General features: G+C 46.1%; 1 protein-coding gene across 1 annotated transcript in view; it reads left to right on the top strand.

Annotated features, from left to right (window-relative positions):
- The window catches only part of LOC116989864 (E3 ubiquitin-protein ligase TRIM69-like), a gene marked incomplete at its 3' end in the record, with an annotated part of 58,616 nt that overhangs the window by 20,982 nt on the left and 20,211 nt on the right, over positions 1-17,423 (top strand). The window contains exon 4 of the mRNA XM_033047438.1: positions 14,231-14,257. Within this exon, the coding sequence (XP_032903329.1) occupies positions 14,231-14,257 (27 nt within the window). The remainder of the gene's footprint in view (positions 1-14,230; positions 14,258-17,423) is intronic.

The following is a 17,423-nucleotide window of genomic DNA, read 5'->3' as shown; positions in this document are numbered from 1 at the left end:
TCCCGCCAATCCGAATATCTCGTCCATCGTCACTGTCCGCACTAGTCCCCACCCGCCTCTTGAAATTCCCGCCCCAATCGTAGCAATGTTACAAAATTTTGAGATTTTTTAAATCAAGTCTTTAATTTATCCCATCAGATAAAGCATAAAAATAAGTTTAGTTTGACACCTAATTCACTTTCATATCTTCAGTATTAAAAAGGTTATGGCCATTTACATACTCGGAAATTGGCATCTTGTTCCCTATTGCTTTTTCATTGACTTAACACAAAAGCTGTGATCGAGGACAGCCAAAAGCCCATAACTTTCTTAAAATTTAAGAGAACTGAAAGAAATTTTCAGTTATCATAGATTGAAGCATTCTGAAACAAATATGAAACAATCTTACTTAGATGACTTGAAATTAAAGCATATAATTAGTTAGTTACCTAATTGTAGCTAATTGCAAAATTCAATTACTAGATCTAAACATCTATCCATTTCTTAAGAATAGATTAACATTTTTAAATAGCCTAAGTGTCCAAATAACATTCACACAAGAATTCACAAAATAACATAATTTTTAAATCTCATTGCCATGGGTTTATAGGCCAAATGGAAGGAATTTAATGTTTAATACCTGTAAATTAATGGCCATTTAAATCAGCTTGCGAGTGGGATTTTCTGGAACGGGACCATTTGGAACGTTGAGGGTGCGCTGATTTTAGTCCCCCATATCGGCAGCAAAAACACTGCCGGTTCATCGGGGGGAAAAATCACCGTTTCGCAACTTAAAATATGAATTAAATGCATCTTAGGAAACACTTTTATACATAAAAATAAACTACTTTATTTTACCTGTCCCCTAAATAAAATCCGTCCCCGTTGTCGGCGTTGACGGCTTCAGAAGCTGATTTTAAAATCACGCCAGCGATTAACTTGTCGGGCGAATTTTTTTTTAAAAACATACAGAACGGCCGTCGGAACGATTCTTAAGCAAAATCTTACACTCCAACAAAATATGCCAGAACTTGGTCGGGAAAAAACCGCGTTTTAACCCCGCCCCCCACCCCCCTCTCCCCCTCAAACGCGCCAAAATCGCGCACACGGCCAGTGGCAGAATTGCAGCGCCGCTGAAGGTAAGTATTGTAACATACCTACCAATCGCACGATATCGCCCCTTCCGGTTCCCCAATGGCCACGAAATTCACCTCTCCAACCGGGAGAAAATCTCCGGCAAAGATGTCTGTTGTCCATCCGATGTTGTTGCGGTGAAACCCCGGACAAGGTGTCAGTTGTCCGCCCGCCTGTACCTGAGGCCGAGCGGCTTCTCCCCGGACCCGGGGCCGCGCTGCCCAGGTCTCAACCCGACCCCCGGGGACTCTCTGATTCTCTGCTTCTTCCCCCAGTCTCCGTCACCCTGGATGTGGAAACAGCGCATCCGTGTCTCGAGGTGTCTGAGGATCGGAAGAGGGTGAGAGGAACCGGGACCGTGAGGAGTCTCCCTGACACCGTGAAGAGGTTTACAGTCCGGGGGTGTGTGCTGGGATCGGAAGGAATCACGTCGGGGAGACATTACTGGGAGGTGGAGGTGGCTGGGAGTCGGAGCTGGAGGCTGGGGGTCGCCGCAGAGTCTGTCGAGAGGAAGGGACAGTTCACACCGACCCCGGAGACTGGAGTCTGGAGCATCGAGCGGCGGGGTGACGAGTTTGATGCATCCGCCTCCCCTCCATCCCCTCTCCCTGCCCGTCCCATCCCCGGGAGGGTGGGAGTTTATCTCAGTTACGAGTCCGGGACAGTTTCATTTTACGACGCGGACACCAACTCCCATCTCCACACCTTCACTCGGAATAAATTCACGGAAAAACTTTATCCTTTGATCGGTACTGTGGATAAAAACTGGCTGAGAATCTGCTCCGGTTCCGCTCCGGGTGTGTAAAAGGGTCGGGTCCCGGGACCGGCGTCAGCAGCGGGGCTCAGGGGCTGTGGGGCAGAAACCCGGTGGACACAGGTCAGCACTGAACGAAAATTTAATCCGCAAATTCCGCGTCGTGAAACCCCATTGAGCGCGGAAATAAAATCAGGGGGAATGTAAATGTGGAAAGAGTGAAATAAACAGCAACTGAAATCAGAGCTGTCTGTCTGTCGATCCGTTCATTTCAACGCGTTAACCGCGTCCGGCAACGGAACAGAAATTACTTTTGTAAAAATATTAAGATTGAAACAATCTCCCTTCCCGCGGGTTCAGCAGCAGCCGCGGGCGGCGGGTCCCCCGGGGCCTAAAGTCCGCCGACTCATTGAATTTACAGCGTGTTTGCAGGATTTGCTCTCCACACAACAGATTCGTTTTCTTCGAATGGATCTTTGGAAGAATGGGTTATAACCGAATTCCCGGTTCCAGGTGGGAGCCCGTTGTGCTCAGGCTCTGCCTGTCTCTTTGTAGGATACGTAGACCATTCATAGTTTCATTCGCCGCCTTGCCCCTCCCACATTTCTCTCTGCGGTACAGCTTCGGTGCTGCTTCCTGCGCTCGTTCACCGCTTTAACGCTTCATCTCCCTCACTGCCAGTCTCCAACCAGCTCCCGCTTTCCTCTGCTCGATCCCCGACTCTTCCCTTCGCTTTCTCGCCGTCTCGAGTAAACGCGAGTGACCAAAGTCCATTCCAAGACCGCGGACGCCATCGGCTACTTCGTCTATCCACTACCCCTGTTTGCGCATCGGAAATGGAATATTCCCTCCAAGATCGAGCGCGTACAGCAACAACCCGCTTACATTTACACAATGTCCTCGCATCTCTTTTAGGAGACCACAAAGTGCTTTACTGGTGGAATTCTCTTTGAAGTGCAGCCAGGAATGGCAACTGAAATGCAGGAGTCAATTTACAAACAGGGACATTCACAAACAGAGTTTAAAAGCAAACTATACTGTCCAAAGCGAGTTGTGTTTATTTCAATTGGAGTATTAGAAGCACCAAGCACATCATTCAAATAAACACAATCTTTCTATTCGGTTCTTATGAATGTTACTGGTCGTGTGAATTATCCAACTACAACAGGGTATTAAATGTATCTGTTGTATTAATCTACTGACCTACAATATTGTAAGTGGGTTTGATTTCAATGAACCAACTCCCTTTACATGTTTTCCTCTGATTATCTGCCTCTGTTTCTTCCCTTCTTTCACCCAATCCATCAGGTGAAACTTTAATCGCCGCCCTCAGCCCAAGAGAGAGAAATTGTCATGAGTTGTTAATTGTCATATGTACCGGGGCGGAGTAATGACATTCTTACTTGTCCTTAATCTGAGTTTGCATCTATATCACTCCTCACAACCTTCCCTCCTTAAACTGCGGGACACACTTCTGTTCCTGACTCCAATGTTAGTAAATAATCCTCGCTCCTCATTCAAGGAATGTTGCCATTCCATCCCCCATGTCCGTAATCTTCCAGGTTTGTAATCAGCATTCCCAACTCCCAACAAAGTGGGTTGCAAAATCTCTGACTCAGAGTCTTTTGCCTGAGCCCAGACCTCTGTTGTGTGGGTGGACAAAGCTGAGATAGTCAAGTGGGTTTGGGATGGATCCGCAGTTGGTCAGGCAGGATCTGTGGAGAGAGGACATGAGTTCGCATCGAGTCTCAGGTCGAAATTTGCCCTGACCCTGTCAGTCCTGCTGCACATAAATACATTACTGTTATTGATGTTGTTGGGAATATGAGGCACTGTTCCTCCAGTTTGTGTATGGCCTCACTCTGGCAACGGAGAGGGCCCAGGACTGAAAGGTCAACGTGGGAATGGGAAGACGAGTTAAAATGGTTGGCATCCGGCAGCCCTTGGCGGACCGAGTGCAAGTGTTCAGCCAAATGGTCGGCGACTCTGGACTTTCACACGAATGTGCACCAGGCGTTACCAGGAATACAGGACGCGGTAGATGAGGTGACCGTGAACCTCTGTCTCATTTGGAAGGACGGCTGTGATCCCTGGATGGAGGTGAGGGGGAAAGTCCTATCAATGCAGTTTGTTCAAGTGTTCAGTTTAGTTTATTGTCACGTGTACCGAGCTACAGTGAAAAGCTCTTGTTGCGTGCGATCCAGTTAGCGGAAAATCACTGCCCTGCCCATCCCTGGTGCAATGTGCATGGAGCTGTATGTTATCATTCAAATGTCTCTCTAGTCTGCTAAAAATAACACAGGGTGTAACTTTATAATGTGTATAATCTGCCCTGGCCTGTTTACCAACTTGAATCACACTTAACCGAGTTAAATAAATCAGCCTTTAATCCGCCCATTGGCCCAGTTCCATCCCAGATAAATGGATTCACTCTCCAAAATGTCACCATAGATACGTCATCATAGAAACATAGAAACATAGAAAATAGGTGCACGGGTAGGCCGTTCGGCCCTTCGAGCCTGCACCGCCATTCAATAAGATCATGGCTGATCATCCAAATCAGTATCCTGTACCTGCCTTCTCTCCATACCCCCTGATCCATTTAGCCACAAAGGCCACATCTAACTCCCTCTTAAATATAGCCAATGATCTGGCCTCAACATCCTTCAGAGAATTCCACAGATTCACCACTCTTTGTGTAGAAAAATATTTTCTCATCTCGACACTAAAAGATTTCCCCCTTACCCTTAAACTGTGACCGCTTGTTCTGGACTTCCCCAACATCGGGAATAATCTTCCTGCATCTAGCCTGTCCAACCCCTTAAGAATTTTGTAAGTTTCCATAAGATCCCCCCTTAACCTTCGAAATTCTAGCGAGTACAAGCCGAGTCTATCCTGTCTTTCTTCATATGAAAGTCCTGCCATCCCAGGAATCAGTCAGGAGAACCTTCTTTGTACTCCCTCTATGGCAAGAATGTATTTCCTCGGATTAGGAAACCAAAACTGTACGCAATACTCCAGGTGTGGTCTCACAAAGACCCTGTACAACTGCAGTAGAACCTCCCTGCTCTTATACTCAAATCATTTTGCTATGAATGCTAACATACCATTCGCTTTCTTCACTGCCTGCTGCATCTGCATGTCTACTTTCAATGACTGGTGTACCACGACACCCAGGTCGCGTTGCATCTCCCCCTTTCCTAATCGGCCACCATTCAGATAATAGTCTACTTTCCTGTTTTTTGCCACCAAAGTGGATAACCTCACATTTATCCATATTATGCTGCATCTGCCATGCATTTGCCCATTCACCCAACATATCCAAGTCACCTCGCAGCCTCCTAGAATCCTCCTCACATCTAATACTGCCCCCCAGCTTCGTGTCGTCCGCAAACTTGGAGATGTTGCATTCAATTCCCTCATCCAGATCATTAATATATATTGTAAATAGCTGGGGTCCCAGCACTGAGCCTTGCGGTACCCCACTAGTCACTGCCTGCCATTCTGAAAAGGACCCGTTTACCCCTACTTTTAGCTTCCTGTCTGCCAGCCAGTTCTCTATCCACATCAATACTAAACCCCCAATACCGTGTGCTTTAAGTTTGCATAGTAATCTCTTGTGTGGGACCTTGTCGAAAGTCTTCTGAAAGTCCAGATATAACACATCCACTGGTTCTCCCTTATCTGCTCTACTAGTTACATCCTCGAAAAATGCTATAAGATTCGTTAGACATGATTTACCCTTCATAAATCCATGCGGACTTTGTCCAATGAATTCACCACTTTCCAAATGTGCTGCAATCGCATATTTAATAACTGACTCTAGCAGTTTCCCCACTACCAATGTTAGTCTAACTGGTCTGTAATTCCCCGTTTTGTCTCTCCCTCCCTTTTTAAAAAGTGGGATTACATTAGCTACCCTCCAATCCTCATGAACTACTCCAGAATCTAAAGAGTTTTGAAAAATTATCACTAATGCATCCACTATTTCTGGGGCTACTTCCTTAAGTACTCTGGGATGCAATTTATCTGGCCCTGGGGATTTATCGGCCTTTAATCCATTCAATTTACCAAACACCACTTCCCGGCTAACCTGGATTTCACTCAGTTCCTCCATCTCATTTGACTCCCGGTCCCCTGCTATTTCCGGCAGATTATTTATGTCTTCCTTAGTGAAGACAGAACCAAAGTAGTTATTCAATTTATCTGCCATGTTCTTGTTCCCCATGATCAATTCGCCTGTTTCTGACTGCAAGGGACCTACATTTGTTTTAAACCAATCACATTGAATGGCGGTGCTGGCTCCATGGGCCGAATGGCCTAATCCTGCATCTATTTTCTAAAAGTCTCTGTAACCATGTCACCTACATACACATCCAAATCGTTTACATTAAAAAATGGTCAACATTTGAGCCAGCACCGAGCCCTGCGGCAAACCATCTGCCGTGTGTCTCCGTTCTGAGCAGCAACCCTCTACGGAATCCGACCTTCAGGCGAATGATGTATCCCATTGGCTTGTTGAAAGCGTGAAAACACGCACCTCCAGATTCAGGGACAGTTTCTTACCAGCTGTCACCAGGCACCTGAATCATCCTACCACAACCAGAGAGCAGTGCTGAACTACTATCTACCTCATTGGTAGATCTACATCGCACAACAGTCTGTATTTACTGTATTTACGGTGGGGAAAATATTTAAAATTGTGTCCCTGGATTGTGCCACTGATTACAATCAAGTCAAACTCCAGTACAATAGATAGGGGAAAAGGACAGTTCCACTGGGCAGCGTATAGTTCTCAGCATTGCTGCGTCACAACCCGCTAACATTTATACAATGTCCTCGCATCTCTTTTCGGAGACCACAGAGTGCTTTACCTGCGTAAATCACATTGAAGTGCAGCCAGTAATGGCAACGGGAATCCAGAACCTCGTCAATGAAGGCCCAGAGTACAACATCAGGACATAGTCACAAAAACGTGGAGTAACTCAGCGGGCCAGGCAGCATCGCTGGACAGAAGGAGTGAGTGACGTTTCGGGTCGAGGCCCTTCTTCAGACCGAGAGTCAGGGGAAAGGGAAGCGAGATATATAGACGGTGATATAATGAGATGTAGTCAAAAATGTGAAAGAGTCCGAATAAGGGTCTCGACCCGAAACGTCAGCGATTCCTTCTCTCCTGAGACGCTGCCTGTCCTGCTGAGATACTCCAGCATTTTGTAACTGTCTTCGATTTAAACCAGCATCTGCAGTTCCTTCCTACTTCATCAGGAGGTTATGTTGAATCGGTATAAAACACAGGTTTGGACCCAACTGGTGCATCAAGCCTATTTGTGGTCACCAAACTTAATGAATGAAGCGAGGATCATCTGGGGGGCGCATGAGATATTTACTGGAATGGTTTCACAACTCTCTGTGAGAAAAAGTGTTTCCTCGTCTCTGTTCTAAATGGCTTACCCCTTATTCTTAAACTGTGTGGCCCCTGGTTCTGGACTACCCCAACATCGGGAACGCGTTACCTGCCTCTAGCGTGTCCAACCCCATAACAATCATATATGTTTAAATAAGATATCCTCTCATTCTTCTAAACTCCAGAGTATACAAGCCCAGCTGCTCCATTCTCTCAGCATATGACAGTCCCGCCATCCCGGGAATTAACCTTGTAAACCTACGCTGCACACCCTCAATAGCAAGAATGTCCTTCCTCAAATTAGGGGACCAAAACTGCACACAATACTCCAGGTGTGGTCTCACTAGGGCCCCGTACAACTGCAGAAGGACCTCTTTGCTTCTATATTCGACTCCTCTTGTTATAAAGGCCAACATGCCATTCGCTTTCTTCACTGCCTGCTGTACCTGCATGCTTACTTTCATAGACTGATGAACAAGGATCCCCAGATCACGTTGTACTTCCCCTTTTCCCAACTTGACGCCATTTAGATAGTAATCTGCCTTCCTGTTTTTGATACCAGTGTGGATAACCTCACATTTATCCACATTAAACTTCATCTGCCATGCATCTGCCCACTCCCCCAACCTGTCCAAGTCACTCTGCATTCTCATAGCATCCTCCTCACAGTTCACACTGCCACCCAGCTTTGTGTCATCTGCAAATTTGCTAATATTACTTTGAAACTCTTCATCCAAATCATTGATGTACATTGTAAATAGCTGCGGTCCCAGCACCGAGCCTTGCGGTACCCCACTAATCACTGCCTGCCATTCTGAAAGGGACCCGTTAATCCCTACTCTTTGTTTCCTGTCTGCCAACCAATTTTCTATCCCTGTGAACACTCTACCCCCAATACGATGTGCCCACATTTTGCCCCATGATCTCCCATGTGGGACCTTATCAAACGCTTTCTAAACGTCCAGGTACACTACATCCACTGGCTCTCTCTTTTCCATTTTCCTAGTTACATCTGCATAATTTCCCCTTCGTAAATCCATGCTGACTCAGACCGATCCTGTTACTGCTATCCAAATGTGCCGCAATTTCATCTTTTATAATTGACTCCAGCAACTTCCCCACCACCGATGTCAGGCTAACTGGTCTATAATTCCCTGTTTTCTCTCTCACGCCTTTCTTAAAAAGTGGGATAACATTAGCTACCCTCCAATCCACAGGAACTGACCCTGAATCTGTAGAATATTGGGAAATTATCACCAATGCATCCACGATTTCTAGAGCCACTTCCTTAAGTAGCCTGGGATACAGACCATCAGGCCCTGGGGATTTATCAGCCTTCAGTCCCATCAGTCTACCCAACACCATTTCCTGCCTAATGTGGGTTTCCTTCAGTTCCTGACTAGTCACACCTCCAACATTCACATCCAAGCCATGAAAGCATAAAATGAACAGCAACGGTGGCTGCACCGATCCCTGCTGCACACCACCCATCACCAGGCCTCCAAGCAGAACAATCATCCTTCCACCGCGAACTTATACCTCAAACCACCAATCCAATTGTGGATCCAATTAACCAACTTGCTTGGATCCCTTTTTCCTTCGCTTTCTGGACCAGACTTACACCCGGAACTTTGTCAACTCGCTCAGTGAAGTTCTCAGTTGCAAAGAACCATCAAATCTACCCTCCTCTAATGAAAGCAAGTAAACAGTAGCAGATTGCCTCGCCCGTCCAGTCCACTACCGTTCAGTAGGATCTCGGCAACTCCGCCCCACATCTCTACATCCTCTTTAACCACCTCTAATTATCACTTATCTTCATTTCGTTCCCGATAATCCGGTCCCGGGGCCGCGCTGCCCGTGTCCCCCCCCCCCCCCCCCCCCCCCCCCCCCTCCCCCCGTCCCCCCCCCCCCCCCCCCCCCCCCCACGACTCCCGGTGACTCTCTGATTATCTGCTTCTCCCACCGGTCCCCGTCACCCTGGATGTGGAAACAGCGCATCCGCTGCTCGAGGTGTCTGAGGATCGGAAGAGGGTGAGATGTACCGGGACCCGGAGGAGTCTCCCTGACACCGGGAAGAGGTTTACAGACAGTACGTGTGTGCTAGGATCGGAGGGATTCACATCGGGGAGACATTACTGGGAGGTGGAGGTGGCGGGGAGTCGGGTCTGGAGTCTGGGAGTCGCCGCAGAGTCTGTGGAGAGGAAAGGAGAGGACGACCTGACCCCGGAGACTGGAGTCTGGAGCATCGGGCGGTGGGATCGCGAGTTTCAAGCTTTCACCTCCCCTCCATCCCCTCTCCCCGTCCGTCCCATCCCCGGGAAGGTGGAAATTTATCTCAGTTACGAGTTTCATTTTCCGACGCGGCCACAAAGTCCCATCTCCACACCTTCACTGGGAATAAATTCACGGAGACACTTTATCCTTACTTCTGGACTTGGGATGAAAACCAGTGGCTGAGAATCTGCTCCGGTCGGGGTGTTAAAAGGGTCGGGTCCCGGGACCGGCGTCAGGAGCGGGGCTCAGTGGCTGTGGGGCAGAAACCCGGTGGACAACAGGTCGGCGCTGAACGGCCCCCATTTAATCCCCAAATTCCGTGTCGTGAAACAAACCCCAGTGAGCGCGGAAATAAAACCAGGGGGAATGTAAATGTGGGAAGAGTGAAATAAACAGCAACTGAAATCAGATCTGTCTGTCTGTCGATCCGTTCATTTTAACGCGTTAACCGCGTCCGGCAACGGAACAGAAATTACTTTTGTGTAAATATAAAGATTGAAACAATCTCCCTTCCCGCGGGTTCAGCAGCAGCCGCGGGCGGCGGGTCCTGAGCTCCGGGCTCCCCCGGGTCCTAAAGTCGACTGATTCGAAGAATTAAAAGCGTGTTTGCAACATTTGCTCTCCACACAACAGATTAGTTTTCTTCGGAACGGCTCTTTTGGAAGAATGGGTTCAAACCAAATTCCCGGTTCCAGGTGGGAGCCCGTTGTGCTCAGGCTCTGCCTGTCTCTCTGTAGGATACGTAGAACATTCCTTGTTTCAGTCGCCGCCAGACCCCTCCCTCACCTCTCTCTCAGATAGTTGTCCTTCCACGACCCCTGTGTAAATTCTGTAAAGGTTTGATCTTTTTTACGCACGATTTAAAATACAAGAAGCTAATCGTCCATAAAGTCTGAGGACCACGAGTCGAACCGTAAAGCATCCAGTTTCTAAGAAGAAACTGCAGATGCTGGAAAATGGAAGGTAGACAAAAGTGCTGGAGAAACTCAGCGGGTTCAGCAGCATCTTTGGAGCGAAGGAAATAGGGAACGTTTCGGGCCGATTCGTTGCCTATTTCCTTCGCTCCATAGATGCTGCGGCGCCCGCTGAGTTTCTCCAGCACTTTTGTCTACCGTAAAACATCCATGTTCCTCGACAACCCAACCCCCGGCACTCACCCTCACCAAGTCAAGTCAAGTTTATTCGTCACATACACATACGAGATGTGCAGTGAAATTAAAAGTTGCAATGCTCGCGGACTTTGTGCAAAAAGACAAACAAACAAACTACAAACCGAATGGAACATAATCACATATTCTTTTACATATTAAATATTGTGGGCGAAAGGAAAAAAGGGGAAAAACTGCAATTTAAATAAAAAATTGGTCCAGTAAAGTTAGTCCCTGATGAGATAGGCGTTTACAGTCCTAATGGCCTCTGGGAAGAAACTCCTTCTCAACCTCTCCGTTCTCAAATCATGGCAACGGAGGCGTTTGCCTGAACGTAGCAGCTGGAACAGTCCGTTGCAGGTGTGGAAGGGGTCTGGAGTTGCACCTCTGGAGAAGCGGGCGCAGGTTCTCTGTGGAGAAGTGCATTTGAAAGTTTTCACAGAGGGTTCAAGCTCGGGTCCGGTGTGGAGAGGGGGAATGGGGGGGGGGGGGGTATTTCCCATGTGTGCGAGGTTCAAATGGGCACAGATTTGAGAGAGAGAAGCAACAAGTGGAATATGGCTCGGAGTGTAGGATGGAATTACAGAATTTAAACCGAAGATAGGCACAACATGTTGGAATAACTCAGCGGGACAGGCAGCATCTCTGGAGAGATGCCGCACGCAAATAGACGCCTTGGTTGGGAGCCATCTCGGAAGCATTAGCTTCAGACAGACAAAGTAAACCTTTACATACTGCAATGAATGTTAGAGGGTCATATAATATCCTTTAAACAATACACGCAAACATAGATTGCCCCGAAGACTGCTGCATGAGAGACAGGTGCACTGTTGTGGAATAAAATAAGGGCGGAGGGAGGTCTCCGTCCATCCTGATCCCGGGCTGTGAACGGAGATGCGGGCGGCGGGTTCCACTGCCCAACAGGTGCAACGTCTCCTCAGGTTACACCCGAGGCTTCCTTAGCGCCGGGCCCCGTCCCTGTCTGTCCTGCCTTAGTCTTTCACGTCCATGTTCAGGCCAGTTTAATGTCCAATCTACCCCTCCCTCGTGTGAGATGAGTTGGAAGCGGCCAGGACATCTTCACACAGAACACTTGCAGCCAAATAGCACTCATTGCCCGGGACGGCAGCGGGCGCAGCGACACGGTACTGTTGAGTTTCGAGACACAGCCCCTTCGGCCCACCGGGTCCACGCCGACCAGCGATCCGCGCACATTAACACTATGCTACACCCACTAGGGACATTTTGTACTTTTGCCAAGCCTCGGAAGAGCCCAAGATTTCGGGGAAAACGCACGCAGATCACGGGGAGAACGTACAAACTCTGTACAGACAGCGCCCGTTGTCAGGATCGAACTCGGTTCTCTCCGCTGTAAGGCAGCAACTCTACCGCTGCGCCACAGTGACGGTCACATGACCATGACCATATTCTGCAGATCCACGTCAGTGAATACATTTTGAACCAGGGAGAGCTGCAGATAAAATGGCTGCAAAAGACCCGGTCGAGAATTGGACCGAGGAGGTAGTTTGTCCCATCTGCCTGGATTTCTTCACCGATCCGGTGTCACTGGAGTGTGGGCACAACTTCTGCCGCTCCTGTATCACACAGAGTTGGGACAGCGAGCGGAGAAACTGCTGCCCGGAATGTAGAGAGGAATTTGCTGACCGCACCCTCAGGGTTAGTTGGGCTTTGGCGAAACTGTCTGAGAAAGCTCGAACACTGAGCCTGAATCTCAAAGCGAAGGAAAGTAAACTTCAGTGCGAGGAACATCAGGAAGAACTGAAGCTGTTTTGTGAAACGGACAAGAAGCTGATCTGTGCGATTTGTGCAGCTGGGCGGGATCACAAGTCTCACAGCTTCATGCCGGTAGATGAAGCTGTTAAAATCTACAAGGTAAAAGCAAACCGATTCTGATCACTTCATTGTGTCTAGTGTCGTGTCGTGTTGATTTTCTGACATTTTTATTCTCTGATCTGAAACCCAACCCCAGGGTCAGGTGAAATCTGCCTTCGAATCTCTCACAGAAAAGGAATCAGAGATCCATGAAATGGAGCAAAAACAGACATGGACAATTTCTGTTGTTCAGGTTTGTGCTATCGATTTAATGTTCTTGTGTAGATTTGATCCCTGTGAAGTGTGCAATAATTTGGCACCTCTATAGAGCTTATTAGTCGAGGGCCAGAACACTTGGGAGAGGTTGAGCAGCCAAGGACTTTACTCCCTGGAGCGCAACAGTCTGAAGAATAGTCTGTGGCAGGATACATTGGATGGCCAGTCTGCTACCCTTAGTAGGGGGGTCGAGAATGTGAGGGTATAGGTTTTAGGTGAGAGGGAAAAGATTTAAAACGAACGTGAAGGACATCTTTGATAGCGAGTGCATGGAACGAGCTGCCAGATGAGTATTTATAATATAAGAATATAACAATTACAGCACGCAAACAGGCCATCTCGGCCCTACAAGTCCGTGCCGAACAACTTTTTTCCCTTAGTCCCACCTGCATGCACTCATACCATAACCCTCCATTCCCTTCTCATCCATATGCCTATCCAATTTATTTTTAAATGATACCAACGAACCTGCCTCCACCACTTCCACTGGAAGCTCATTCCACACCGCTACCATTCTCTGAGTAAAGAAGTTCCCCCTCATGTTACCCATAAACTTCTGTCCCTTAATTCTGAAGTCATGTCCTCTTGTTTGAATCTTCCCTATTCTCAAAGGGAAAAGCTGATCCACATCAACTCTGTCTATCCCTCTCATCATTTTAAAGACCTCTATCAAGTCCCCACTTAACCTTCTGCGCTCCAGAGAATAAAGACCTAACTTATTCAACCTTTCTCTGTAACTTAATTGAGTTGAGTCAGGTACCATAACAACAGTTCATAGGTATTTGAACAGATTCGTGTAGAGAGAAGTTTTAGAGCTATCTGGGCCAAATGCGGGCAGGTGGAATTAGCGTAGATGGGACGTGTTTGTCGGTATCTAGCACCCCTTGCTGTATGACTCTATGAAGTCTGTCATTCTAAGTGGTGCTGCTTTCTGCTAGTTCTGGTGACCTGGTTCTGTCCTGTGAGGGTTAATGGACATATACAAATAGTTTAGGTTGCAGGGAATTGAAATGGTGAAATGGGAATTATGTGATTGTACATTAGTTTCACAAAATATTTCAGAATTATTGAGAGAAGCTCTTGAATTGCCTCGGTAATGAAACCACGAAATAAATACATGTAAATTGGATTAGTGTCGAAGCTCGTGGACATGTTGGGCCGAATGCCATTTTCCTGCACTCAGAGTGACATAATATATTGAATCTTATCTTTCTCTGATAGGAAGAGTCACGCAACCTTCAGTCACAGGTCACATTCCAGTTTGCTGAACTGCACCATATTCTCGTGGAGAAAGAGCAGCGCATACTCGGAGATATCCAGGAAGAAGAGAAGAAAATTGTAAAAGACATGGAGAAAAATCTTCAAGAGATACAAAATAATTTAAATTCCATTCATGAGGAACTCTCAAAGTTACAGTTACAGTTAGACCACAAGGACAGCGTGATATTTCTGAAGGTGAGGGGTTACACTACAGTTTGGCGAAGTGAAAGTGCACAGTCACAAAGTGGTGGGTTAAATTTCTGTAATAAATGATGCATTTACCAGTAATTCAGGACTGGGCCAATGTTCCATCTGTTCCATCTACTCACCACATCCGACAATAATGCCCCAAATTCCAGGAACCCTCATGTATTTATCCCACCAGCAAATATATCTGCAATATTGTCTTCAGGCCACCCTGTTAGTTCCACGTTCTCTTTACTGCATTTCTTGTGGAATTTATTAAAGGCCATCACGCATTTCAGGTTTTATCTTTCTTTTCCCCACAAGTAGTGATAATATTTCCAACCCCCACCCATTTAAATCCGCCGCTGATATTAAAATATTCCATCCTATTATTAGCAATGTTACAAAATTTTGAGATTTTAAAAATCAAGTCTGTCATTTATCCCATCAGATAAAGCATAAAAATAAGTTTAATTTGACACCTAATTCACTTTCATATCTCAAGTATTTAAAAAGTTATGGCCATTTTCATACTCGGAAATGAGCATCTTGTTCCCTATTGATTTTCTATGGACATAACAAAAAAGTTGTGATCGTGAACAGTCAAAAGCCCATAACTTTCTTAAAAATTAAGAGAACTGAATGAAATTTTCAGTTATCATAGATTGAAGCATTCTGAAACAAATATAAAATAATCTTACTTGGATGACCTGAAATTAAAGCATATAATTAGTTAGTTACCTAATTGTAGCTAATTTCAGACTTCAATTACTAGATCTAAACATCTATCCATTTCTTAATAAATGATTAACATTTTTAAATAGCCTAAATGTCCAAATAATATTCACAAATAATTCACAATAAAACATGATTTTTAAATCTCATTTACATTAATTTATAGGCCAAATGGAAGGAATTCAGTGTTTAATTGCTGTAAATAAATGCCCATTTAAATCAGCTTTCCAGTGGGTTCCTGTGGAACGCGCTGGTTTAGAACGTTCACATTGCGGTAGATTTGTGCCCTCAAATGCCCAGAAAAATACTGCGCGATATAATGGGCCCAAAATGAGCTACTCGCAATATTAAACTTTGTATAACGGGATCTTTAGAAGCCCTTTTTAATGTAAAAATATACAACCTTCCTTCAGCTGTCTGCTTTATGAGACCCTGCGGTTGCTGGCGGTCGCGGGTTTAGAGATTGATTTTTAAACTACTATAACTATTATTCAAGGCCTTTAAACCTAATAATAGCTTTTGCGACGGGGTCTTCCAGCGATTTTTCGTTAATAATTAACTAGGCTGAACATCTTCGATTTGAACAGCCTAGAGAAAATCGCGTTTTAAACCTGCCCCCTCTAAACGGCGCCAAAATCGCGCACACCCGTAGCGGCAGATTTTCAAAGACGCTTCAGGTAGGCTTTGCAACATACCTACTATTATCTTTGGCATCTTCTCCAGATAAAATCCCACGACCTGCCCGGTCTTACTCATAAGTTGCATACCTCGCAGTTACTTTCATCCACATTCCTAATGCTTTCCCCCGTGTTCGATGTCTCTACGCCAATATCCACTTTCTGTCTGTGTGACAGCGGCAAAGAGTTGGGAAGTGGGAATTATCAGAGGGTTTTTTGTAGCAATTTGGTGAAATACCCGCCGTCGGGATCATGACGATCCATCTCAGTCCATTGAGATTTGTGTTTTATTTATTTCAGGAGCAAGCTGGTCACAAGAGGAGGTAGGACATGCTTTTGACTGAAACAATGTATGCTTTTATAGTACAGCTAAAAAAAACAGCGAATGCTCAGTTTCTAACCAGCTGTTAAATATTTGCAGGGTTAGTGCTGAAGCCAACCCAATGTGTGTGGTAGAAGGTGCGATGCCGATTGACAAGTTTGATCTCACTTTTTTCTACAACATGGCATTGAGAGAAACATCTGATATCATCAAACGAGGTAAAACTGATACTTCGTACAACTCTGTGTGTAAAGAAAACTGCGTCCTCCAGTATTGATATCCCTGCATGACAATAAGGTTTCGATGATCTAGCCTACACCTTGTTGCGAACATTGGCAGACTTCCTCGCTACCCACATTTCCCATTCTCCACAGACGTACCTTTCACACCTCCTACATTCACATCCAAGCCAGGAAAATATAACATAAACAGCAAAGGTTGCAGCACCGATCTCTGCTGCACACCACCAGTCACAGACATCCACACAGAACATTCTTCTACCGCTACCTTCCACCTCCAACCACCAAGACAATTTTAGAACCATTTTACAACTCACCTTGGATCCCACCTGCTTTTGCTTTCAGGACCAGCCTTATATGCAAAACATTGTCAAGTCCCTCAATAAAGTTCACATATTGTTTTACAATGAGATCACGAGGCCCTGCTGAGTGCCCCCCACCCACCCCCCTGGACAGTCTCCCTCGGATGGTCACGTCACACAGCTTATTTATTTATTTTACTTTTCCTGTAAATCGGTTGGAGCTGCATACTAAATCTCGTTGCACTGACGTGCAATGACAATAAAAGATATTATTATTATTATTATTATTATTATTATTATTATTATTATTATTATTATTATTATTATTATTATTATTATTATTATTATTATTATTAGTGTTCTTGGTTGTACAACCAAATCAAATCCACCCTCCTCTAAAGAAAGTAAGGAAACAGTAGCAGTGTCCAAAACAGTGGCCTCGTGCGTCCAGTCCACTCCCACTCAATATGATCACGGCAACTCCACCCCACATCTCTACATCCTCTTTAACCACCTCTAATTACAACTCACACCAGTCTCCTCATCTTCCAATCTGCCTCTCCCTCTCCATCTACTGGCAAGATATTTAAATACCCGCCTTATTTCTCCATCTTCACCCGTAATCTCTCGTTCATCCTCACTTTACGCATTCGTTTTCCTCATGCCCCGAGCCCTCCCGGTCCCGATAACCCGCGTAATTTCCCCTCTCCAGCCCGATTGGGACGCCCCGGGAAAGATATGTTGTCCATCCGATGTGGTTGGGGTGAAACCTCGAGCAAGGTTTCAGTTATCCGCCCGCCTGTGCCCGAGTCTCCCCCCGACCCCCGGGGACTCTCTGATTCTCTGCTTCTCCCCCCAGTCTCCGTCACCCTGGATGAGGAAACATCGGGTCTGCAGCTC

This window comes from Amblyraja radiata, chromosome 30 (assembly GCF_010909765.2).
Source record: "Amblyraja radiata isolate CabotCenter1 chromosome 30, sAmbRad1.1.pri, whole genome shotgun sequence".
In the NCBI taxonomy this organism is placed as follows: domain Eukaryota; kingdom Metazoa; phylum Chordata; class Chondrichthyes; order Rajiformes; family Rajidae; genus Amblyraja; species Amblyraja radiata.
Note: the sequence above shows the minus strand (reverse complement) of the source record. Positions and strands in the feature narration are given on the sequence as shown.